The sequence below is a fragment of the Tyto alba genome, unplaced genomic scaffold (genome assembly GCF_018691265.1).
Source record: "Tyto alba isolate M040663 unplaced genomic scaffold, T.alba_DEE_v4.0 Super-Scaffold_9, whole genome shotgun sequence".
Taxonomy (NCBI): domain Eukaryota; kingdom Metazoa; phylum Chordata; class Aves; order Strigiformes; family Tytonidae; genus Tyto; species Tyto alba.
This window is the reverse complement of record NW_024881330.1, coordinates 23905250-23932035: the sequence shown is the minus strand read 5'-3', so window position 1 is coordinate 23932035 and position 26786 is coordinate 23905250. Positions and strand designations below refer to the sequence as shown.

Here is a 26786-nt window from a genome sequence, read left to right as displayed (position 1 = left end):
TTGCATTGATGTTTATTTCCAGATAATCATGAAGTACTTCAAGATGTTGTCTGCTGAAACTGAGATTACAGTCTTGTTCATTAGTGGTAGGGTTAATAGTTATTTTGAGATTAAAAAAAGACTAAAACCAGAAAATCTGTTTGCTGAATATTATGTGGGTTTTCGTGTTATCATTGATAGTAAAATAATAGGTTTATTTCAAATATTTCTTTCTATTTAATTTATGAATATCCTTTATTTTTACTATTTATCCTTTTATTTTTACCATTTATTTATGAATTTCCTTTATTTTTGCCTGTAATGAAGTGACTGTACTAAGTATATTCTTCTTTTAACTGTATTTATCGTCTGTTCTGCTATATCAACAACATAAATGATGTGGTTTGTTTCTTCTTGAGGTTAATTATACCTGTGCCTGTCAGTAAAGCACAAAGGTGTAATTCACTAGAAAAACTTTCATAATTTTGAATATTTGACATTCAAAACCAGCTATTTGCATGAACAGATGCTAGATCAGTTTGTGTTAACTACCAGTTTATAAAAGTGTGCCTGTAGTTTGCAGAAGTGGCTTTGTACTTGAGTTTTTAAAATTAGTGTCACAGTCTGGTACCTGATCAGCATGATAACCAGTTTTGATCTTCAGCCTTTGTTATTCTTCTCCTTGAATATTATATTTTCTGCAGTAATGATCACACCAGAACAGTCTTCTAAAAGAAAAGAGGTAGAAATGGCATGAATGTCAGTTTTGCTTGTGTTTTGGGATTATGTGTGTGAGTGCAGAAATGATAAAATAAAATGATAAATTATAAATAATGGCCTAAAAGCAAAAGAAGAATTTCTATGCACCTCAACTTCTTCCACTTTTTCAGTCAATATCAAGATGTGTTTTCAATTCCTTAGTACAACAGGCATTGCAAAAATGAAAATTTCATTTTTAGCTTTCATTTATGTCAGCTACCACTAACTTTACTCATTCAGTTTCTCAAATAAGTTTAGCTTAAATGCTGGGGGAGGGGGGGTTTGTGATTAAGCAGATATTTGACTTCTCTATAAAACAATGTCATGGCATAATGTTTGATACTAATAAATGAAAGGTGGTAGTACTAATTTTCTCAAGAGATAACATTGACTGAGCATTTTCTTTTTTGAACTAGAAGCAGTCTTTTAAAGAAGAGATTACTAAATATGCTTTCATTAATTCTCAACTGTTAAAAAATTGTCGAAAAACATTACTATTTTTTCAATTGAACCTACATCTATATAGTAGAGGGTCTATTTTGTTTGTTTTTAAGATGTAGTGTGACTGACACTGCTGATTTGAAGGCTAGCCTGTGTTTTAAAATGTCCACCTATTTGTTATACTCTGGCGATAAGATAGCAGGTGTAATATTCCTGAAGTAATTGAGATATATGTGCAAAAATGGGCAATAAAAATATAAAATGAATGACGATGAGCAAAAGCCTTGTATACTAATGACATTATTTAAAGGGTTGCTATCTCTCTGCTTCGGTAGATCACACAGATTTCCCTTAATTAAAGAAAGAAAGAAGAGCCATGTCACACGGCAGTGCTACTTCTTCTCTTTATAGCCTCCTGAAACTTAATGCAATGTTAGAAATGTTTCCTGTAGAGTTCATCTTGTGCCCTGTTTCTCAGAATTGGCTTTGCACTGGGAGATTCAGGTGACTAGAAAACTAACACATATGCTGTGTCACCAAAAAAAGTCTCTGCTTTGATTACAAAGTCACCAGTTACAGTGGTTAGAAAAGGCTGCATGGATGCAAGTTTGAAAGGTGAGATCTCATTCTCAGAGAAGTTTCAGTAGTTTCTCTCTTTCACAGTTGATTTCTTTACAGGTATATAGTGTGCTGGAATATGGTGAATGGTGTATATGACTAATATGGTGAATATGACTAGTGTATTAAGCTAAAAATAGAGTGCCTGTGATTATTCTCCTTTCTGATTTTTCTGGGTCCCTTGCACCCACAATTTTACCTCTTTATTTCCTTTTAATTTCACCTACTTCCTGTCTAAGTTTCTTTCATGATTTGTCTCACCTTTTTCAACCAGGAATACCACACTGACATATAATGCTATCTATGCTACAAAAGCATTCTATGTAAAGGGACAATGATCCTTGTAAGCCTCATGTTTCTCAGTCATCAAGGCTCTAGCTACAGATGCTTTAAGTTGTCAGAAAACTGAGATTCCTACATTGATAGCAAGCACATATACATAGTCTTTGCAGATCAAAAGAGAATTTTATCTTAAAATCATGCTATTCAGGTGGTGATTTTGAATTTATCAAAGTCCAGCATGATCTCAGTAGTCACTCCCTTGAGAACTGCTAAAAACCAACCCTATGTATTAAATGAAAGTAGTTTGTAATCACAGCTGTAAAATTCTTTAAAACATTGATCTTGAGTTCAGTTTATTCGTTAATGGCTGTTGAGACCATGCCAGAAATTAAGCATAGGAAAAGAGCAAAACTACTATTTATATGGTATCTCTGTGAAAATCCAAGGTTTTGATTCTTAAGTCTCAGATTGTAGTTATTTATAAATCTATTTAACCAAAGAGGCTTCAAAAACAGAGTAAGATAATAGAATGTACGGTTTAAATTTTGTATGATGTGGTTGTGAACAAGCAAGGTGACAAAGAAATATTAAAAAAAATTAATAAGCATTTACCTCAATTCCTCCATCCACCTATTTCTCCTCCCATTCACAACAATTCAGCAGTTCCGTGTTCAATTAAAAGTGATTTGCAGACCTGTAGCTATACATAGAAGTATAGCTCTTATGTCTGGGTAGTGGCAAAATGATTGCTATACATGTGTGTAAATGCGTAATATATATATGGCATACTTATACAGGAAGATATTATGGGCCTGCAGTAGATGGATAGGGCAGTCTTTGAAAGCTGTCCTGTGCACACTGTTGAATAATGATTAAAGCCAAGTGTCTTCTTGCATTCAAGATGAGTGCTCATTCATTACTAAAATAACTTGTAGATCTAACTCATAGTAAGTTATTAAATGATTATAATTACTTTCACTTTGTTTGAAAAATATAATAACATTTTATATGCTTAAAGATGAAATAGGGTGTTGGGGGGATTTTTTACTGCTTCCTAGTGAGGTTTTTTTGTAGCCATTACACTGAAATTTAATTTCACCCATATCTACTGTGCCATCCAACGTTTAGCAGTGCTTGGAAGTAACCATGATATATCCCAGACACAAATCTGATACCATCTTGTGAGGCATAACCCAGTGACTGTGGCATCTAATTCTTCAGTAACAGTAGAAAAGTAGCTTCACACATGCTCTTTAGCATAAGGAATGTTTCCGATGAAAGATGCTACTTTAGAGAGGCTGAAAAGGTTAGTAATTGTTTTTTCACTCAGAATCCTTAAGGTTGACTTCTCTCACAGCCACAAGATAGTGAAGTGGAATTTAATGTATCATCAAACCTTTCAACTGTAGTAGGCCCCACAGCCTCTTACAAAGGCACCTGAAAACTAAATGCCCTGTTCCATAACTGAAAGTACACTTGTCACATAAAAATTTGCAGATCCCTGTTATGCAACAGCCAGGTATTTGGTTATGGTACAGGGGGTGACTGCGTCTCAGCCATGTCGGGATTGTCCATCAGGGCATAGGACAGCAGGTAAATGGTTTTCATCTCTAGGTCTAGCACCTGTGTCCACAGATTGGTCCATTTTGTTGTCTGGTGGACAGATTGCAAGGGCGTTTGCAAAAGAGAATTAAACAATGGTGGGTTTTGGACAGCTTTTTTTTTAATAGGCCAGATTAATCAGGTCCACAGGTCCACAGGTCAGAGACCACACTGGTCATTTAATTCCACTGTAATTTCAATATTACCATGGAGTATGAGTCACAAGTTCAAGGCTGAGAAGAGAATACAGCATTGTTTCATTCTGCAGGAAATGTGTGTGGAGTGCATAATGGAATGTGGATGTGGAGAGAAAGACAGGCCATGAAATTGTTCCAGTTTGGAAAAATCTCTTGTGTTCCTGTTGCCAATTTCTACCTTTTTTACCCTGCTTACTTATTTTCCTAGAACTTGTAGAAACGTAGTATCTTTGAGATACTTATCCTGTCAAATTTGGTTTATATTAATCAGCAAATGCAAAAGGAATTAGAGGTCAAGCAAATGAATTGCATGCATATGCATGTAGTATAGGATTGCATAAACCTTCTTTCCATAGAAAAATAGTTCAAGAAAGATGCCCACCTTTCCTCTCAATCACTTCCTAACATTTGATAGTGTAGGTATAATAAGTTGATCATTACATGCTTACTGTAACTGGAGCTTCTTGATTGTTATGGGAAGAGTTAGTAATTCGATTTTGAAAGCTTTACTCAAGAAATTCTTAAAATTCCTTCAGAGTATACACGAGATATTTCTGAATTACTATAAAATACTTTGCCATAAAAGTAGATAAAAGAGGAATCTTTAAATATGGATGTATCTCTATTTTATTTAGATCAATTGATGCTGTGTTAGTTTGAGGTTTCATTTTAAGTTAATACACTTTCTATTGAGTACAGTGTGGCAGAATATGACCTATACGTAGCAAAATTGGATGCAGTTACTGATTTTTTTTTTTTTTTTTTTTTTTTACCCAAAATACAACTAGAATGCTAAACTAGATTCTTGCTAAATTGAGCTGTTGGAATGCAAAAATCTGACAAATGTGAGAGAAGTCTGGCTGATGAGAAATCACTGGATTATCTGAAGTATTTGAATTAGTAGGTCACTATTTCTGCTCAATGAACTGAATGATTATTGTTTATTCATGCCTGCTATGAAATGTATGACTGATGATTTATTTGTGAAGATGAATGAAATTAAATAGATGCTAAATAGGAAAAGTAAAATACGGGAATTTAAATCTGACGCACATTTACCTAGGGTGCCTGAAAACATGAGGATTTTAATAAGTGGGGTTTAGTTCTTGGAAGGATTATTTAAAAGGAAGGTCTCCAGACACAGATGATTTCTAGTAACTTGCAAATGGCTGGACAGTCACATACATGTATTGAAAATTAATTATTGTGAGTTTTCATAGCTAGTAAAATGTTTGACTTTTGTGTTATGACAGCATGATTTCTTCACAAAGCCAATGTAGTATATCAAACATGCTTTCTGTATGGAGCAAGTCAAAGTCAAGAGAGAAAGAATGAGTTTTAAGATTATATTTAAAAGACTAAGGAACTTTCAGTGTATTTTTAAAAAGGCAGAAAACTAGGCAGAATTTCTCCTGCATTTATCAGAAAAGTTCTTGCAAATCCAAAGGATGAAATTCTTACTTCATAATATAAAATTTATTTGGAATGGTAAGCAATATTAAGATAAATTCCATCATGGACTTTACATATGAACACACATAAAACATATTTTTGTAATTACTAATATAGTACCACAGTTTTGCCTGTGAATGGCTGTTACTGATTTGTATGAAAATGTCAGGCCTTTTTAATTTTTGTTCCCAGAACCAAATTGGCATTTTTTGTTAGAAGTAGTGCAGCAGTCATTAAGAATTTGATGGGAGAAAATGCTGGCCATAGCCATTCCCTAGCCAACCCCTACTTTCACACAGAAAGATCCTTTCTGCTTGTACAATAATGTTAATATCATATTTGTCTTTGTTTACTGACATAATGTTTACTCTAGAAAAAGACATGTTGGGTAAAAAAGTCAAAAACATCTGTTTTAACACCTATTCTTCTGCTAACTCATTGAATAACCATTCTAATTTAGTCACTATACCTCTGTACACCTCTCTGTTGCCATTTCCCTGATTATAAAGTGCTTGTTCTGGCTAGTTGTCAGGAACTGTGTGGCTCAACTATCATCTTGATTGATAAAAGTAATATATAATCTGCACCATTAGTAAAGTAGAAAGCAAAAATGCTCAAAGCCCAGTAACGAAATTATTTGTGCAAAGACTGTTCCATATGTGGGCAAACATATTGCATATTTTTATAAGCTTAAAAGGACTTCCTGCTGTTATTTAAGTTAGTTAAGTGCTGCTTTTTTTCTCAAGCATCCTGATAAAGAGTGAAAACTTCTTTACATACAGATCATCACAGTCTATCGCTAGGAAAAAAAAAAAAATCTCAGTTACATCAGTATTTAAAATACCGGTTATCCAGGAATGGGAGTATCGGGAATAACTTTTCTTATGATACTGCAAAAGGAAAATGTGAATATTTCTGAAATACTTCTGATGGATACTGATGGTTCAGAAGATATTGGTAAATACAGCTTTGAGCTTCACCTAATGGTTTCAGGGAGTCTGCTATTTAGATTAACTTTTTATTTTTAAATTGTATTGTGGGAAAAAAGTAGTACATTAAGATGGGAAGTATTTTTAACACGATATTCTGTGTTTTTGCAATTTCTTGCATAAGTATAATGTTTTAATATTAAATCATGGAACAAATTTATTATATGGAAATGCATTCTGATGAGAACAGAATTTGTTTCTTCATCCGTCATATGTATACACACAAAAGTATAAATGAGGAAAATTGGAACATAAACCTAAGGACAAGTGAGCTTTTATGTAACAAGTTTCACTGAATTTTTACTTTTGCACAATATTATATGTAGAAACAAAAACCTGGTTTACAGAAAAGAGTAAGTTAGGTGTGGGGGGGGGGCTAGTTTTTGTTTTGTTTTATATATGAAGAAAACAATTAATCTTACACACACGCACAAAAATAAAAATATGTAGGCCATTTAGATTTTTTCAGAGGTGTTTGAAATTTGAATTTTCTCCTCCACGGCATTTTAATCTCATTTCTAATCCCTTAGACCCCTTGATCAGTTCCTTAATGGCTTGCATTTGTTGCAGACACCTTGGTATTTTTGGTTTTATTTCTGATAAAAAGCCCTATCTAATGCATGAAAATGTGAATAGTTACTAAAAAATCCCAATGAATTATTTGACACTGTGGAGACTACTTCTAATTTTAGAAGAGGAATAATCTTTCCAGAAAGAGCCATGTAATAACAGGATGCTTTCCTTTTATTTCTTTCTTCTTTTAAATACTATTAATGTTCATGTGTTTTGCTGTCATGGCCTCTTAGTAACTATGAGTAGTTTGCAGTAGGATTTTTCTCAGATTAACTGAGTTCTGGTATGTGAGAAGCTATATGACCGGTGGTGTGACATGAGAAGGAGAGCTTGCCCAGCTTGTTGAGGTCATGAGGCAGATGTGTTTTGAGTACAGTCATACGATGGGATGGTGGAGAGACTATTCTACTGCAGGCTGCTGCATGGGTGTCTGTCTGTGAGCCCTGTCTTTCTGTAGGAGCTCTCTGAGCTTTTGGGGATCACTGGCAGTACAGGTTTGCCTGCAGCAGGATAGCCTTTTCCAACCAGAAAGAAGCTGCTGTCCTCTTTGTGCATGAGGTATCTGAGGCGTGTAGCGGGCCAGGAGAAACGAGTCATCTTGTGCCAGAGGGATGAGACATGATAGATCTGTACCACATACAAATTAAAAATGAGGTATTAGCATTGTATTTCACCTCTAGTTAAATCGCTGGCTGTAAGGAGAGAGAAGGAACTGAAAGCATGAGGCCACCGGTGGGTACAGTTTATCAGTAGTCCTTGACCCAGATTTCCCAGTAGTGGAAAATCTCTGATCCGTGGTCTTTTCTGCTTTGATTTGTTTGAGGAAATGTCCATTTGCCCCAAATCTTTGCACTTCAAAAGTGGGTTTTTTTCCCTTTCATGTTCCTTAGATCACTGAATGTTAATAGCACAGAATTGCACCATTTTTCCCCAAAGATCTTTTTATTTTTAAAACTTTTAGGTATCTTATGGATCAGACTTCCAAAGCAACCAGTTCCCAGTAGGCTAAAATGCACAAAGAAGGAGGCATATATCCATATAAGAAAGGCACCTCTATCTAGAATTTACATCTGTAGGTCTTGCTTAGTGGCGTCTCCTACAAAAAAAAAAAAAAAAACACAAAGAAGGTGGCATACGTCTATATAAGATGATTAATTTTGAAGGATTGCCACTTGGAACTCCCCGTATAGTTTAACCATAAATTATGAAATGAATTAGAAAAACTGTTGCTTCTGGTATCTCAGTCCTTATTGATTAGTCCTTTTTAAAAAGTTTGTTCATTACCAGTGTGTGTTCTGAAATTGATGTTGAGTGTAGTGGCCTCTGTGTGCTTGATAGTTGATTAAACAGTTGTGGTGCATGTTTTTACAAAAATACCAATTACACAATATGGGACTAGAAGATGAAAGTAGGAGCATTTTATGTTGCCTTATACTGTTTTTCTTCAAAATTCAAACTGTACAACCTGAAGCAGCCCCTCCTCTGTTGTTTTGGGGTTTGGGGTTTTGTGTGTTTTTTTTTTTTTTTTGCTTGTTTGGTTTGGTTTGGGGGTTTTTTTCCTCATCACTTTCTAAGTGTTTCATACAAATCACATTTTCTGTCTAGCTGTTGCTGACTGGCTCCTGGCTTCAACACAAGGCTGATTACAGTGCCAGGAAATGTTCCTAGGTTTTCAGTTCAGTAGTAGCTGAGTAGCATAATTATTTTAGGAGATTAACCTTCATACTGAGACTGATGGAGCTGATCCAGTCTACACATTTCTACTATAGAGGACTAGCCAAACACACACGGTAGCCACACCAGACTACTACAGTCTCTTAGCAACTGTCATCGACTGATGGGTTTACTTGATGGGGAATTAAGACCTTGTTCTGTCCCAGCATCCCTTCAGACAAAACTCTAGGACGTAGCAGTGCAGGAAAAAAATGAACAGAGGACTACTTTCTTCTTTTATTTTCAGGAGTTTCTTCTGTGCTTGTTTCTTCTTTCCACTGCAAAACACTTATTACTTTCCTATTTTTCCATGATTTCTGGTTATATGGTTCCTTATCTGTTTGAGGCTTTCTTTTTTTCAGTCTTTTGGTTGAGTATGGGGTGTTACAGTGAAGCTGTTGTTGGTTATTCCTGATATTTAAATCACCTTTGCAGGTTTGAATTGCACATGGAGAGAAACAAGTGATGCTTCTGTCAGCTAATTTTGTTTTTAATTCACAGGTAGTTGTTTCTGGCCTTAGGAAGTTGATTCCCCTAATTAAGAGAGAATTAGCAGAGTGTGTGTTTCCCAGTGAACAAAACATGGGAGACTGGAACAAAACCTATCTTTAGATACCACTGACGAGGAATGCACTTGTTCAGTGGCATAGGATGTTGATATTCCCTGATAATTGTACCGTAGAATATATAGCTTTACATTGGATTTATCTGTTCATCCTGACCTGAAGCATTCCCGCCTGTGAGATTTCCAGTCTCACAGTGACCTTGTATACTGTTCTCACCCTTACCCACACTTGTAATCTGGAGTTCTATGCTCTAGTAACTCTTTTATTTTAGTATTTCTTGATTCTCAAGCTGTTCCTAATTCTTACCTTGTAATATGTGTAGTGTAGGGCCTGACTACACAGAGAAGACGGTGTGAAGAAAGCAGAACAGCTATTCTTCTCTGAATGTCTTTGTTTCAACTTAATCTATTCATAATGTGGCTTAAACACGCATTGCATGGAATAAAAATGTCCACATGAGAAAATACTTTGAAATAGCTACTTCATGCTGCTTCTCCATATGAACAGTTTACTTGTTTGTCTCTCTAGCACAGCTGACAACAAACAATCCTGAAATGTCACACTTTTTGCATTCTCATGACCCAGTTATCATTCTTTATCATTCTAATAGATCCACAATGGAAGCCAGGAATATCTGAGAGGACTAATTATACTGAAGCCATAAAAATTATATTTCACTGTTTTGACCAATTCTCTTTTTGAAACTCTTGATTCCCCATCAGTTTAATAAAGTTAATGCTCCTCTTCCTTTTCAGATCATTAAAAATAATATTTGTTGAAGGATTTTTTTCTAGAATTTTAATCGACACTGGTCTTTTCTAGCCTTGATGGGAAAAATGTCACAAATAATTGCTCAGGTGGCATTAACATTGCACGCTCTTGGCAGAAATTAATCTCTCAGATATTTCATTTTTAAATCTTTGCATCTTTCCTTGCATGATCAAAACTGAATGAAGACCCAGTGATGCACATCGTGGGACAAACTTTGGCCCACCTGAGTACAGTTGATAGCACAATTTTGTTTTAAGAATTTCTCTGTAGTTTGTAAGCCACAGATTTTTCCTAGCAATATAACTGGGAGACATAAATTGTCACACTAATGCTGATTTCAATTTAGTTGAAAATGAAGTCATGAGGACTTCACAACTTATTCCTGTAGTTTTATCAGCTCAACAACATGTAGGCCAAAACTGGAAATGTTAAGGAAGCTGACAGTAATGTGATGGGTATCTCACAACGTAAGGAGGAAGAAATTCTCTAAGAGATGACAGGAGGAACTATGTACCACTCAGAGTCTTTAATGGATATGTAGTTACTACTTGATCTCCTCACTAGTCCCCTTTTGAAGTTCTACGATGATTATATTCAATTAAATGCTTCTGTTATGTAAAATCTTTTCATATTCATATTATTAAATAAGTAAGAATACAAGGAGATTTCTCTTTTTACTAGAAAACATTAAATTTTGCTGAAATATTTCATACTTCAGTACCTTCAAGCTTGACGAAGTAAGAAAATGGTTTCATTTTTATGCCTTTTTTTGGAAGTACAATCAAGTTTTTAAGTGAATTTTTAAAAGAAAACGAATGAAAGGCTGTAATTTAATATGGACTGTCTTTTATAATGAATTTAGAAAACAAACCTTTTTTAGATTACACTGGCATGTGAAAACCTCTTGGACTGCTATTTCGTCATCAAATAGGTTATCACACTTTGAAAACTGTCTTAATGTGCTTTGGTCAAGCGTTCTTCATAATATTGTTTTAGTAGTTTACATTTAAAAAGTTTAACCATTTCGCTTCATTGCATTTCTCACCAGGCTTAACAGATACAGTTGCATTGCCAAGTTTGAAACTAATAATAGACACACTCTTATTACATACACAGTGAAATACATAGTGAGAGAAAATATCTTTTAGAATTTAAAATGAGTAATCTTTTTATTTGCTACCAGTAAGTATACCACATAGTTATATATCCTTTGTCAAACTGAGTTTTGTTGTTTGACTTAGAATCTCGTCCCTTGTCACTTCCTGTGAAAACCATGCTGAACTCATCTGAAAGCTGCAGAAGTCCTGAAGAAAGAATGAAGGAATTTATTGGAATAGTGTGGAATGCAGTTAAGCGCCTTACACTTCAGGTAAGATGAAAAGGAAGTGAAAAAGCCCCCTATGTCTTTCCAAATTTTATGATACTTTTTATGCATCCTACTGCTTTTTATTAGAGGGTTTTTAAAGGAGCTCCCAGGTTTTATCATCTTATTTCAGTAGTTTCAAAGTCTTAGAGAATGAAAAATAAAATATAGATTTTTGCTAAATTAAGCAAAGAATGCTTTGGTTTTAGAATATTAATTTTTGAAAGGCTTTTTTATATCTAAGGGGAATGCTTGCCACACTTCTCTGTATTATAAACATAGCTATATATGTTTTTATCCATATCTAGATTTGCAGAATAACTTCCTTTCTAAAAATATTTGAGGAAAATGTGTATGATAAATACCTTCCCGGATGTACTATACAATATGATGTTATACAGTGATGGCTCAGCTGCTTACTTGTCTATCTTTTCATAAAGGACAGGTAGATGACCACTCAGATTAAACCATTTCATCATAAACTGCTCTAGATTGTGATTGCTGATCCATAAAAGCAGAGTTTCCGTGTAGCGGTATATATCTATGCTATTCACAAAAAATGCCATGTTAGAAGTTCAGTGTTAAGATTGCATTATCGAATACTAGATGGCTTAGAAATGCTAGTTAGGACTTCGTTCTTCCAAATACCTATATCAAGTGCCTGCTTGGAATTTACACTGACTTACAAGTCTTATAGTCTGTGTCTTTTGAACAGTACATACTAGGAGATCGATATTTTATGGTACAACAGCATACAATAGTAAAATTATTTTTGTGTTAAAATAAAATTTAAAAAAATACAAACCCGCCCTATTTCTGACAGAAAGTGTTCGTTGAATGCCTGTTCCTTCTTCCTACCAAGAAATATCCATTTATAACAGGCCCATCCCAGAACCTATATCTGTTTTACTCTTACTTCATGCAGGAAGTACTTTGAATTCAAAATATTAGAAAGTCTAAGTTTTGCATGAACAAAAACTTCAGACTTGTGACTTTATTGCAGAACATGCTGAAGTTGAAGAGATGCTTTCTATCAACTCTTTAGTTTTCAGCCAGCTCTTTCATCATAGTTTCATGAGTATTTTGCTTGTTTTCCTTTTTTTTTTTAAAGTCACCACTGGAGATTAAAATGACTAGATAAGGGGAGTCAAAAGAGATAATTTGTAAGATCTTTGAAGGAACCGGTGTATTTTTGTTATGTGTCTGCATAGTACCTAGCACAATGAGACTCCCTATACAAATGAGGCTTACAGTTTGAGTCATAATAAAGATAGTAATATAATACTGAGGATGATGAAGAACTGGATCCTTTATAAATGAGGAAAATAGAATCAGGACTAAGATATTCTGCTCACACATTTTTCAAGGCACACCTTTTTACATGAACAGCCAGCAAAGAGAATTTGTTCCAAAGAATGGGTAGGATACTAACCAGCTGAAAGTGAAGTTTGACTGTTACCAAATAGGAAAAAAAAAAAAGGCTGTGTTCAAACTAGTGATTTTTTTTGTGGAGATGAATGCTGATGACAGTGATAGGCACATGTTTTCTCAGAGAGTAATTTGTAAATATATTGCTTCTCTGATGTAATACACTCATGGATTAGAGCTAATACTGTCAGAGAAATTTTTTGTATTAAATGCTCTTTCTGGTGTCTGAGGTTCTAGGTTTATTTACTTTTTACAGGGTTTTTTGGTAAGGTACTCATGCTTTCAGTTTTCATGATTATGAATATGAATTTATATTTTTAGTTTTTATCTATGTTGAAATTAAATAGCCCTATGAATTGATACAACAGCTTACACACTTCTGATACGTTTGATCCTTACGCTTTGATTGTACTTGGTAAAGTACAAGCTATTATCTTGCCAGAAGGACATTGCATGTTACCACTGAAAAGTTTTAGTAGTCTCCAAGGAAACACCACAGGAAAAGTCCAAGAATGTGCTTCCAAACAAATATACAGTAGTCCTTCTTAGTGACATATGAAGGATTTATAGTATGCTTGCTGTTCATTTTATTATTGCTAATAGTCCCTATGCGTATTTTATTTTATAAATGTATTTTTCAAGACACAAATGTATACATATAGCTTTTTTCCTTCAATACCAGCCTAAATAGGAAAGCTGAAATTTGTGCAAGGCAATGTATAGATGATAAAAAGATGAGGATTATGACTCTGTTTTTCAATTCAAGTACGGTCTGATATATTTATTTTATTAAATATAATATGCATTTTATTAAACACATAAACATATTTATATGTTAAATTCATACAGATTTTCTGTATTTTATTATCATTTGGCATGAACAAGGCAAATTTCTAGAATATTTTGGTTAAGTGCTGGAGCATTTAGACTGTAAGTTTTTTTCTGAAGCTATTTTCATGTTCCTGGATATTTTATTAACATGATTGTAGAACAGAAAGGTCTGTAGTTGTCGTCAGATAAAACAGAACTTCATAACTTAAAATCATCAAAGGATTATTCTTTTAGTGGAAGTTTGAGTAAGTAAATGTGTTTGGAACCAAAGTAACTGGAAAGTTTATTTTGGATCCAAAGCTGGTACTTGCTTAGCCCTAGTCCTGGCTTGCTCATGATAGACTATTGCATGAAGATTTTGTGCACTGGAGCTGTGGTAAGCTATTAGTATTTAAGTGAAAAGACTTTCATACTTAACTATAAAAAGTTGTTTTTATTATTTAGTTGTTGTAGGATTTTATATGCAGCCTTGAAGTCTTTTTGGCAGTTACACTGTGTAGGAGAGTAATACTCACTTTCATGTGTTCTTCATACTAATATAAACACAATTATTTTTAATTGGTTGTTAATGCTGAATTCCAGTTGAGAACAATGAAGGATCTGTATTAAAAGCAAATGAATTAATGAGTAATGTTGCAATGAATGCCAGCTAAATAAGAGTGTAATTATTACATATAAAACTTAGCCAGATATTCCACATGCCTTTAAATATCCCTGAAATTATTTGAAAAAATGAGTCTGTTTCCTGAAATTATTGAAAATAATATTTTCTTTAAAGCGTATAACTTTTACAAAATGTTAGTCAAAGTGAAACATTGATTGAAAGAACAGAAACTAAGGATGAGATTGACTAGAGTTCTGTTCTTTGAACAGTGGTCTTTATTCATGGGTCAGGAAGAGATTCTGTGACTTGTAACTTAGCAGTTACAGCTATCAGCAGTTATTCAGTAGTTATGAGATAGGATGATTTCTTAAGTTGGTTACTTACCACAGACTGAGAAAAAATTAAATTTTCTATATCTAAATAAAAACTTTTTAAAGTCAGTCTTTCTTAGAAAAGAGTAGGAATACTGTGTAGAGTGAAGATACTGTGTTTTAAGTGGTCAGAGAAAATGCAGCTGATCCCTGTTATACTCATTTGAATGTACAGGTAGCCTGCTGTCTTAGTTCTCTTATTCATGTGCTCTGCTTTACATTTATATAATCTTTACTTTTTGTCCAACTTCAAAACATGAATTTCTGGCCTGGCTTTTTGAATTCTAACAGTGTATGTCTGGCTCAACTGCATATGGTCTAATTAGGTAGAGCTAATTTGGATGTCAGAGGCTGAGGTATGGCCTTGTAATAATGACAGCACCAGAACCCCTACATGAGATGTATAATGATAGTTCTTTGCAGTTTTGGGAGTCATTGCAGGATTATATTCTGTACCTGAAACTCCCAGAAAAACACATCAGCCTTTCTGCTGAGAGCATATAATGGTTAATGGTCAATGCAGAGAGAGGCCACTTCCCAGGAGACACCCTTATGTGAGTGTCACCTTGTAGGTCATCTTCAGTGCCTCTGAATGGTTTATATAGCTATAAAATGTGAGTTAGGGAAGGGAATCTCCTCATGGTATCACCATCATGAATGGTTGTACTCTTGTACAACCTGCCCCTCTTTGTTGCACTTGTGCAGGATAACTATGGTGTGTTGCTTGTTCTGTTTCACTCCCACCCACCCTCCTCAGTTAGGAAGACCTAATTCTTCTGCAGGATATATTTCACTGTTCTCTCTATTGAGCAACATTCTCTTTTTATAAAATATGAATTAAAAATACTCCATTTATTCCAGTAACTTAATGCTTTCCTTTTTAGACAACAGAGTGTTAAAGTCATTGCACTTTTTTAGGCTTATATATTAGTAAAAGCCAGTATGCTTTGCGTAACTTTTAAAAAGTAGAAGGGAAAATACTGCTTACTTCATTGGTTTATCATTGGTGTATGTTACTTAGCATGTATAGGCCTTGACATAATAGAAATGAAAATAGGGGGGTGATTTTGTTTCAAGAATTTGTAATAATTCCTTCTCTTTAACACATGAATGTGTTCAGCACTGGCAAAAGAACACGTTGCTACCAAAACTGAAATAAGATCCTTGAAACAGAAAGGATGTTGCCATGGAAAAATGAAGTAACACTCAGTGCAGCTGCGAAGCATTAATGAATAGGATATTTTTTTAAAAGATCATTTGTGTTTGGTGTGGCTTGGAGGGTCCCAACCAGATGGTTTCCATGAACAGGATCTGACCCCCAGCTTGAGGACTTCTTACTGGCAGATTACTTCATTTTCTTTCCCTTGGATTGTCAGATCCTTACATTAATGCAAGATTTACTGCTGTAGATTTATATTCAGTTACATAAATCAGTCACATTTTACATTAAATTCACAATTTTAGACACACAGTTTAACAGTTATTTAAAAAGTGTAAAAAGATTTATATGATAGCTTTAATATATGCTATTGATGTAGTTTAATTTTAAGAATTTGGGTTACATATATTTTAAAGCACTTTCCAATTGGTGAAGCAATCTGTAGTGCACATTCTCACTTTTGTCCAACATATAATATCATCATTTTAGGTGCACTCTTCCATTCCTTCACTGGAACTTGTGATCAGACAGCTCTCCAGATTCTGTCAGATAAACATACATAAATTCCATTGAAGTTGATAGTTGTGTGTAAGCAGGATCTGCCTCGGAGTAGTTCAACAGGTGCAATTCAATTTTGCACTTACTGTGTCTTTGTGCATCCAAGTTGGCAATTTCTTATGTAATTATAATAATTGCATGATTTGCCATAAAATGCGGAATTTTGCCATGTATTCATTGTGTTGGCCTGTGAAATCTTGCAATAATGTTTTGCAAAATTCATTTATTCATATAAAACTTCAAATGACACACAAGGAAGCAAATCATGTCTGTAAGCAAATCTGTAACATTACATATGGAGTGCCTGATGCTACCATGTAAACCCCACCAAAATTTATGGTCTAACTCTATCTGTGGTCTAACTATTCAACTGTTTGAAAATTAATGGCGAAGTAGCTGCCTATGTAAGCAGGCATTTCCCTCAGGCATTTGAAGGAGTGAAACTGTTGTGATTCCACTTCAATATTCTTGATACAGCAAAGTAAAATAAAACAAAAATAATCTGAAGAACTTGTCTTCAGTACAAAGCTGTACTGAACCGTAAATTAAGTATAAAAACTCTACTGAGTATTGAGATCGCTTCTCAAGAGTACTTTGTAAAACATCTCCTGTAGATCCTGCTGCTGGTAATGTGATGAAGTATAATATCTCTCCAAGTTGGTGGAATTTTTGGATTATTATTACCACATGGTTTGTATATCCAGGCAGCATTTGATGTTAATCATCATGGATATATATATATATATATATATCCATATATATATATATGAAGAATGAAGCTTTTGTTATAAACTGTTTACTCAGCAAATGCACTGATAAAACAAAAGTTACACTGATCATAAGTTCCGTTGTCATCTATTTATCATTATCCCACAATGGCTTGACCTGCAACCTATTACTAATAGACCATAAAATGATCTAATGTGTCACCGTAAAAATCTTTGCAAATTGACACAATGACTAATTTACCAGTTAAAAAAAAAAATCTAAATATATTACATCTGTAACAATACACCATTGCTTTTCATCCAGTATAAATAAAGTACACTCTGTAACCTTGGATCAATAAACTACTTATCAAAGATGTAATTAACTTCATTTTACAACTCAAACAGTTCTAAAACTAGAAACAAACACAGACTTCATGTAACAATGTATTTATTTTTGCAAAATTCTACTTATATTTTTCTGCAGTGAATTCTTGTCAGTTTGTCTAAGCAAAAGGCCACAAAAATACTGAAATAAAATGAATATCTGTGTTCTCACTAGGCTGGCAAAGTACTTATGGTGCTGGAGAATTCCAGCTCTATTGCAAATCACTATTACAGTCTTAAGGCACTGTTAGCCTTCAGGGGAGGATATGTAGTACAAACACTGGTTATCAGTTTTAAGATGTGATGTCTTTAATAATGTCAGATTGAAAAACTGTTACTTAATTTTACAGCAAACAAAAGTTCCTTTATCACAGCTACAGATAACATCTTGTGACCAACATTTTGTACACTAGGCTTTTCCAAACAATGTGAAGAAATTATCTGAATTATAGTTTGTACTCGCTTAGTAAAGCATTCAAGTGTGCAGGCTGCTAGGGCTATTTGATATCCAGGTGCAGAATATTACTTGTCAGAGCCAAGGAAGACTTAACAGTCTGCAGCTTACACTACCACTGAGTTAAGTCATGATGAGTTCAGTTCCTGGTTTGGGCTCACTCTGCCTTGATAGAAGCTCATAAGGAGATGGCAGCATGGTCAGAAATGTTTCAGAGTAACAGCACTGCTTGAAAATAAAGAACAAAAAAGTGCTATTTCATATGAAACCATATGCACTACTGATTTGTAATGAAAACAGGGCAAAAGCTGTATAAACTTGGTGACCTTAATTAATTTCACTTTCTTTTTGTGTGTGTATGCACTTATCCATTTGTTTTAAAGTCAGTTTTTCACTAAAGTTCGTATTTTTTTCTATTTTTCTGTTGATTAACCTTTTTGTACATGCTCATTACTGTTGACAGAATTTTCCCTGAAATGGGTCTCTATGGAAAGTAACAACATATAAAGTGTTGGTTAGTTCTAGAGGTTTAGCTAATGCTAACAAAGCTAATGAACTTCAAAAAGAGTAGGGCTTTCTCAGCTGTATTGTGAGAACATCTGACTCAGTTACACTTCTTGTAAAAAGCTGTTGAAATGTAGATAGATGTATGTTCAGTTTATATGGCAACACCTTTCTCATCAAATTTAAAGACCAGAATCACGCATCTTCCCTACCATCCCATAATCATAATTTACAATAATATATTACTTTCCAACATTTTGTGTCATCTTTTTTCTTAATTCAACTAAAAGCTATTTTCAATGAACTGTGATGGATGAGTAACTTGAGTTTTTGTACCAAGATGAATACTTCACACTGGAGGGAAAAATATGGTAATCTGTTTCTGAGAAATCTTTCTTGGCTTTGTTTTTTCAGCTTGAAGTGCAATCTTGTTGTGTATTCCTTCCGAATGATAGCCTGCCTTCCCCGAGTACTATTGTATCGGGTGACATTCCTGGGACAGTGCGAAGCTGGTACCATGGGCAGGCCAGTATGCCTGGCACACTTGTCATCTGCTTGCCCCAGATAAAGATTATGAGCGCTGGACACAAACACATGGAACCACTGCAGGAAATCCCATTTGTTGTGCTGAGACCCATCCTGGAAGAAGGTAGTGTGATAAACTCAAAAAGCTTACCCCTTCATTTCCAATTTTTACTGTTACAAAAATTTTTGTTATCTTATTTAGAAAACTTATGATGTTGTGCTGCTTTTTCAGCAGTATGTTATGTATTGTTGATTGCTAGAAATGCTGATGATATTTGCCCCAGAGAGATCAGAGTGAAGCTCATCAGAGCTAGCTCTGTGATATGTTTTGCTTGTTGAAGCCAAAAGAATTCAGAAGTGCAATTTTTATTTTCATTTGTTTTGTCATTCCAGTTACTCTGTAGCCACAAATGGTAGGCTTGACACATTGACACAACAGGAAGGGGAAGTGAGTTGTGAATTCCAGGACAGAAGAGAGGCAGACTATGAAAAACTTCTCATGCCACCTTTGCTGGGGGGTTGAAATTCTTGACTCTAACATTCAGACTAGACATTAGGAAAAGGTTCTTCACTGAGAGGGTGGTCAGTCACTGGAACAGGCTCCCCAGGGAAATGGTCACAGCACCAACCCTGTCAGAGTTTGAGGAGCATCTAGATGATGCTTTTTGTCATATGATTTAGTTACAGGTAGACCTGCGAGGGGCAGAATAACAGAATATCAAAGGAAAATAGTGATGTAATTGGTCATCATGATAGGCAAAAATTGTATTCAGTTTTGTGTCTATAGGGATTTTAGCAAGGTTTTTCTAGAGAACTGAAAAAAAAAGTTGAGAAGGTTTGTACAAGTGTTTACAGGGGGATCCTCTTGTGCACAGGCTAAGGATGAGAAAAAGTACATTAATTCTTACTTGAAAAATTAATGGTTGATAGATGTTTGAGTTGTAGATCAATTTGAGGGAAGATTCAGCTTTTAACATGCTGCAACTGATTGAGAAATGAAAGGAGGGGATAAGCTGTAAGGGACCTAGCAAGTGCAAGCAAGCTGCTTATATCCAGTTCAATTTTTTTCAAAATAGAGCCCTTACAAGTTATCAAAGTAAATGGTAACTAGATTTGCAGCGATATTCTGAAGGAATACTGATGTAAAAATCTTGTTCTACAGATGTTCATATGAAAAATTGTGTATTGGAAATAGGTGAGGCAAGTATTCTTAACAGTCTTGAATCTTGGGTTTGGGGTTTATTTTAATGGCATCCATGAGATCTCCCCTTATAATTAAATTTAAAATTTCATTGAAATGCCAGTTGTTGTTTAACCCCTAACCCCAGTGGGCAGCTCAGCTCCATGCAGCCACTCACTCACTCCCCCTTAGCGGGATGGGGAGAGAATCAGAAGGGTAAAAGTGAGAAAACTCATGGGTTGAGGTGTCATGGTTTGGGACTGGTTGGCAGTCAACCACCACGCAGCGGCTCTCTCTCCCTTCTCTTCCAGCAATAAGAAGGGACAGAGAGCCAGGCTTGGGGTTTGAGTAGGACTGTGATGGGGAAAAATCCCTCTTTATGATCACGAGCAAAAGGCAGACTCGTTAGGCGAAGAAAAAAAAGAACATACATTTATTACAGACACTAACAACACATAACAGAGTAGGACAGTGAGAAGCATTGCCACATCTTGAGAACACCTTCCCCCCACCCCTCCCTTCTTCCCGGGCTCAGCTCTGCTCCCGATGTCTCCACCTCCTCTCTCCAGTGGCACAGGGGCAGGGAATGGGGGGTGCAGTCAGTGCTGCCATTTCCTTTATCTTCAGTGGGGGAAGCTTCTGGAACTTCTTCCCCTTGCTCCATTGTGGTCCCCCTCTCACAGGAGGCAGTCCTCCACAAACTTTCTCTGACATGAGTTCCTCCCATGGGCCACAGCGTTCCCCACACTGCTCCGTCATGGGTCACTAACTTTCTCTGACTGGATTCCCTCCCACGGCTGCAGCCCTTCCCGAGCTGCTCCGGTGTGGGACTCCCCCGCATGCTGCAATCCTCCCAGCATTGAATTACAGCAGCGGGGCTACCTTTTCCCACAAGACCCTGGCCTTCTTCAGGCACAGCACCTTGATGAACCAGGCAGAAGCCACAGGCCATAAATCAATGTCTGCTCCACCGTAGATCTTCATGGGTGGCAGGGGGGGCCGCCCTGCTGTCTCACCACAGGATACAGGGGGGTCTCTGCTCCCACCTACTTCCCCCCTCCTTTCTTCCTCCGTTCCTCCACTGACCTTGGTGTTCATGCAGCTGCAGCAACTCCTCCTCACAAGTCTGACTCCTCCTCACCACATCCCTTCTTAAATACGTTATCACAGAGGCGCAGCTGATTGGTTCAGTTTCCAAACAGAAGTGGAGCTGACTTGGAGCTGGGGGAGCTTCGAGAAGCTTCTCACAGGGGGCCGCCCCGATAGCCCCTTCCCCTGCCACCAAAAAAACTCCGCCACTCACTCAACCCAGGACATGAGGTAAGACAGTTTAATAGGTAAAGCAAAAGCTGCATGTGCAAGCAAAGCAAAATAAGGAATTCATTTGCTACTTCCCATCGGTAGGCAGATGTTCAGCCATTTCTGGGAACGCGGGGCTCCATCACGTGTAATGGTTACTTGGGAAGGCAAACGCTCAGGAAGGCAAATGCTGTTTCCCCTTCCTCTTTCCCCAAGCTTTTATTGCTGAGCATGATGTCATATGGTGTGGAATATCCCTTTGGTCACTTGGGATCATCTGTCCCAGCTGTGTCCCCTCCCAAATTCTTTTGCACTCCCAGCCTACTCACTCTTGGAGTGGTGTGAGAAACAAAAAACACCTTAACACTGTGCAGGCACTGTCCATCTATAACTAAAACATCCCTATGTTATCAACAGTTTTCATCACAAATCCAAAACTTCGCACCATACCAGCTACTATGAAAAAAAATCTATCCCAGCCAAAACCAGTACATTGGTGTACAGTTAGTTCATTATTGTATTCTTGAACTATATTATTTAGAAAGAATTGCTGTTGTTTTGTGTATTTGCCCTAAGATGAAGAGAGGGAGATACACCAATTGTTCCATTGCTTTTGTGGCAGCATTTTCTGGGAAAATTATTCTGTTTTCAGCATACTTACTGCTGAAACATTAACAATTATAAAGGTATGCTATGAAAAATTAAGTCAAAAGTGCATTCAAGGGCCACTACTGCTCCTGCCATCTGAAATGTGTTTGGATTTATTAACAGTGTTTTCCCTTCCCCTTTGTTCTGCCACTTTCATTGGACCCTTATGCTCCTTCCTGTATTTCACCTTAATTCAAAGCATCAAAAATAAAATTGTAGATTTTTAATACTGAAAGTCATATTAGAGATGCTGCCAACTGAAAAGGAAAAAAAAAAGGAGGGGGGGGGGGGGGGGAAGAAAAAAAAAGAGAGAGGTATATGTGTTTTTCCTAATACCTTTCAGTAAGAATGATCTAATTTGCTAATCATCATGACAGATGAAAGATAAATAAATTTAACCAAAGTCTTTTGTTTGTTTTAAGCTGATTATGTAGTTTAAACCATTTATGAAAGTAAGAAGTAATTTGAATTTTGTCAAACCCAGATTTGCAGGAAAGATCCTAGTGAGAGAAAAGAATCCCCCTGGTTGGGATAAAGCCTATGGTAAGGAATTTATTTGTGTGTGGCTTTGTGCTCTGGGAGTAATGCCAAACAGAAGTTCTCACAATCTTGATGGTTTTGATTCTCTAATGGAGCTGTTGCCTTCTCCCATGCCAAAACTCCCCCTTAAACAGACTATTAAAAAGAGTTTTCAAAAGTCACCTTCTTTGTTGCTTCCCATGTAGAGGTGAATAATTTTTATGGACTTTTATTGGGAGAGTCTCTTAATTTGCATTTTGTCTTTGAACTAGATAGGGACATACTGTCATTCTTAAGGCATGTTACCATTGCTCTGAACTTACATTTATTCAACCTTGCTTTTCCTGGAAACTATTTTTTGAATCATTCCTTCTTTTATAAAGAAGATATAAGTAAAAGCCTTGTTTACAAGGATGCATTGTTACTTTTAAAAAAGCTGTCTGTTCACTCATATATTTTTCTTGTTACATGAAAAACTAAAAGAGGAGGAAAAGGGAGCATAGTCATACTGTCATTTGGGGATATTACAGCCTACTCACATAGACTTACTGACCTCAAGATGTCAACTTACTATAAAAATAGCTTATACAATATCCCACAATTAGGTCTTTCCATTTGCTTTCAGAGTTCTAATACATTTCTTTTCTGAGGTAATTGTAGTTTGTAGGAATACTTAGAAGAACATTTTAAGTACAGTGCTTTGATCCAGAAATGTAACTTAGTTCAGTCATACTACATAACATACAAACAGAAATGGATTTATGTATATAAAGAATGAGATACTCTGTTGAACTTCTGTTAAATAACAAATACAACTAAATAAGTTCATTAAAAGCTATTAAATTACATTAAGTATTATCTTTATAGTTCAAATCAATCAGATGATAGATCCATAAGGTAGTATTCACTGAGGATATTAAAACAGAATCACAGAATCGTAGAGCAGCCCAGGCCAGAAGGGACCTTTAATGATCATCTGGTCCAAACTTTTGTGGCAAAGGAAGCCTAGATGAGATTATCTAGCACCTTGTCCAGTCACTTCTTGAAAACTTCCACATCTTTGGGGAGCTTGTTCCAGGGAATGTTTGTTCATACTGCAAAAAATTTCTTTCTTCTATCAAGATGAAACCTCTCCCGGTGCAACTTGAACCTGTTGCCCCTTGTGTTCTCCATTTTGACTCCTTATGAAGAGGGGGACCTCTATCCTATTTGTAGCTGCCCTTTAAGTAAATTAGTTTTTAAGAAGAAATTAAATAACTAGAAACTCACTTTGAGCAGAACTGAAATGTTAAGAAAATTGCTTACGGTAAGTTGTGACTTTCTGTGCATGCATGTGTACCTCCAACTTCAAATACTTGAGAATTCATCTGTATACTCGCTAAGTACCAACCTATAGTGATGGGACAAAATGTGGTAAATTTACAGCTGGGCAAAATACAGATAAAGTTCTGAACTGGTAAGTGGTCTTCCAAAAATTTAAAATGTTAAAGTAGGAAAATAAATTGAAGACATGAAGGGAACTAAAATTTTGCTTCAGGTAAAGCACAAAGTTTAAGAGTAGTAATGAGAGCACTTCTGGCATCTATGAAAACTCTGTGTTAAGAAGTTTAAATTTTTAATTATTTTAATTTAGAATCATTTCCTGGCTTCCACTCATATTTTAAAACCAGTTACTGTTTTTTTGAGTCTGTCCTTCCTGCTTTAATCCTTTTTATTTATTTATTTTTAATATTCCTTACCTGGCACATGTAAAATGTTCCTCTTTGGATTCAGACCAGTAACTTTTATGAATCCATCATTGGTTAGGTCAGATGCAGTAACATACAGATGTTTAGGTAAGACACAGTAAAATATGTTTTAGAAACCAGTGTTCAAAATATCTTAAAATTGTTGTTGATATTGTTAGAAGTCACATTCCTGTCCTGATATGGATAGCAGTACCCTGACAATCATGTAAATCACTGTATTTGAAACATTTAAATCTGAGAGATTGATTTTTTTTGTGTGTGTGAAATATGACAAATTATATAACCAGATTTTTGCAACATATGTTTAAACTCAGTAAGTTGTCAAGTGACTTGTAGGGAAATAGAAAATTAGAGCTTCTAATACTAGTGTGTGAATTTATTATAATGAAATGCATTGGTCATAAACTACTACAATGTAATAGAAGCATATAGATTTCAACCTGCAAAAAAGGCAGTTAAATGTTTAAAGTAGAGCAGTGGTATGTTGGCATTCTTAGAAGTTATCAGCTTGCATTAGATTTTAAAAAAATGCTCAGCTTCAATATAACTGAAAAATAATTTCTGTAAATTTTAAGATAAATATTTGACATTCAAATAGTGTGCTACTTGAGTTTAAATTTAATGTCACCGTATGTAAAACATGGCAATTATTGTATTTAACTTATCTGTTATGGTTAATGACCTTATAAAATTAGTTCTCACATTTTAGTGACATTCTTCAGTATCAATAGCAATGAAGTTCTGCATGCAAAACTTGTCAGTGTTGTGTTCAGCTGTTAGAGCTCTCCAGTAACTAGGTTTAAGTTAGAAAAGCCTGTGTGTTTGTGCTTGCATTTGAAGTCTGTGGGACTATATCTCATCTGCTGAAAACTAGCTCGGGGATTGAGTAGAACTCTTAGGGCTTTCAACTGGGTGCAGCTAGGATCCTGCAGCAGTACCGTACCACTGCTTCCCTGTTGCATGAATGGGAGGAAGTACAACAGTGACCTAACATGTAATGATTGCAGTATCTTTTTTTTAAATATTGTATGTTGCATGGTAATGTGAGCACATTGGAAGTCCATGTAAAGACCCTGCAATTTGGGTACAGAGAGGGAAGTGAAGACAGAATAGTCAAGATGCTTTTTGAAGATTGCAAAGGATACCTTTAGCAAGCCTGGGAATAGATCCCAGATCATACGAATGATAAAGCTTTCACGATCTCACTCCTACCATTATTAATTTCAAACAAACAAAATTTATCTTTTGTACAATTGTCAACATTGTATATACAACATTGTGTACAACTGCCACTTCTGCAATCTGTTTTTTAAAATAAAGAGAAGTGTCATTTAAAAGTGAGAGCAAACATATAACAATTATTAGTAGTTAAGTACATTTATCAATATTGTATGTCATGTATTTGGAATGGCTTATAATGAGCATTAAATCTAGCTAAGAAACAAACTACATCACATAACTACCAGAGAAAGTGCTTGCACATAACAAAAATTTGTAATGATATATACTGGAAAAGTAACTCAAACACTCTGTAGGAAAGGAGTCTTGCTAAACTACTGCAAATAGCAGATAAATGATGAATGACAATTCTTTGAAAATAGTCTGGTGATTGGGTCAGTCAACCGCCAAAGATCTGAAAGTGATATTTATAAATTTATGAAGTTATCAAAGCAGTTGAAATATCTTAATGGATACATTTTCAAGTTTTTTAATTCAGTAGTGATGTTTGAAGAAATCAATAATTAGGATTTATGAGAGCAATAGAGCAGGAATTAACCAGAATCTTCAACTATACTACGGGTATTTCATGTGTATCTTTTATAATCTTGCCTATCAGAGATGTGGGGTGAGCTCTAGTTCCACTGAAGACAATGTAAAGTTTACTTACAGTATTTCAGAGTAAAAGAATCTCAGCAATTAGGTGACAAAACATTAGTATACACAGATGGGAAGGTTAAATGTAGAGAAAATATCTGCCAAGAGTGGCACTGACTTTTCCTTCCTTCCTACTAATAAATAATTTTTAAAATAAATCTGTAAACAATGTTGCTTTGGATGTTTGGACACTTTGAATTAATTATTTAAATAATTTCATAAAATCAACCTGCAAATGAAAGTAGGCACCGTGTTTTTTTTAAAAAACAAATAAAGCAAACATAGGTACAACAACAAAACAAGGATTTATCAGGTGGACAATTCCAGTATGTTAGAAAGCTCGCATAGTGTGTATGTAGCTGAAGAAGAGGTGATTGATGGCGTTAGAGGGAATTTTATAGTTGTAAATTTGCCATATCTTTACTACAGTGTTTGTTCAGTATCATGTGGTTTCTGTACATTGATAAAATTTGATCCATGTTTTCCTTTTAAGGTAGATAATGGATGCAGCATATTAGAGTTAATAGTCAGTATTTTCTTTGGAGATTCTTTCTTTCTAATCCATGAAATATAAATGAAGTTAATTTACTGTGGTGGTCACAGAGAAAAACAAAGTTCATGCGTAGTAATTAGAAACATGTCATTAGAGTTGACTTCGCGTTTGAATTTTTTCCATCTATTACA

General features: G+C 35.4%; 1 protein-coding gene across 4 annotated transcripts in view; it reads left to right on the top strand.

Moving 5' to 3' along the window:
• VPS13B (vacuolar protein sorting 13 homolog B) overlaps positions 1 to 26786 on the top strand; it is a 471233-nt gene that overhangs the window by 219280 nt on the left and 225167 nt on the right. For all 4 annotated transcript variants that reach the window (XM_042785990.1, XM_042785992.1, XM_042785989.1 and 1 more), the window contains 2 exons: positions 11184 to 11311; positions 18723 to 18957. In XM_042785990.1, coding sequence (XP_042641924.1) covers positions 11184 to 11311; positions 18723 to 18957 — 363 coding nt within the window. The remainder of the gene's footprint in view (positions 1 to 11183; positions 11312 to 18722; positions 18958 to 26786) is intronic.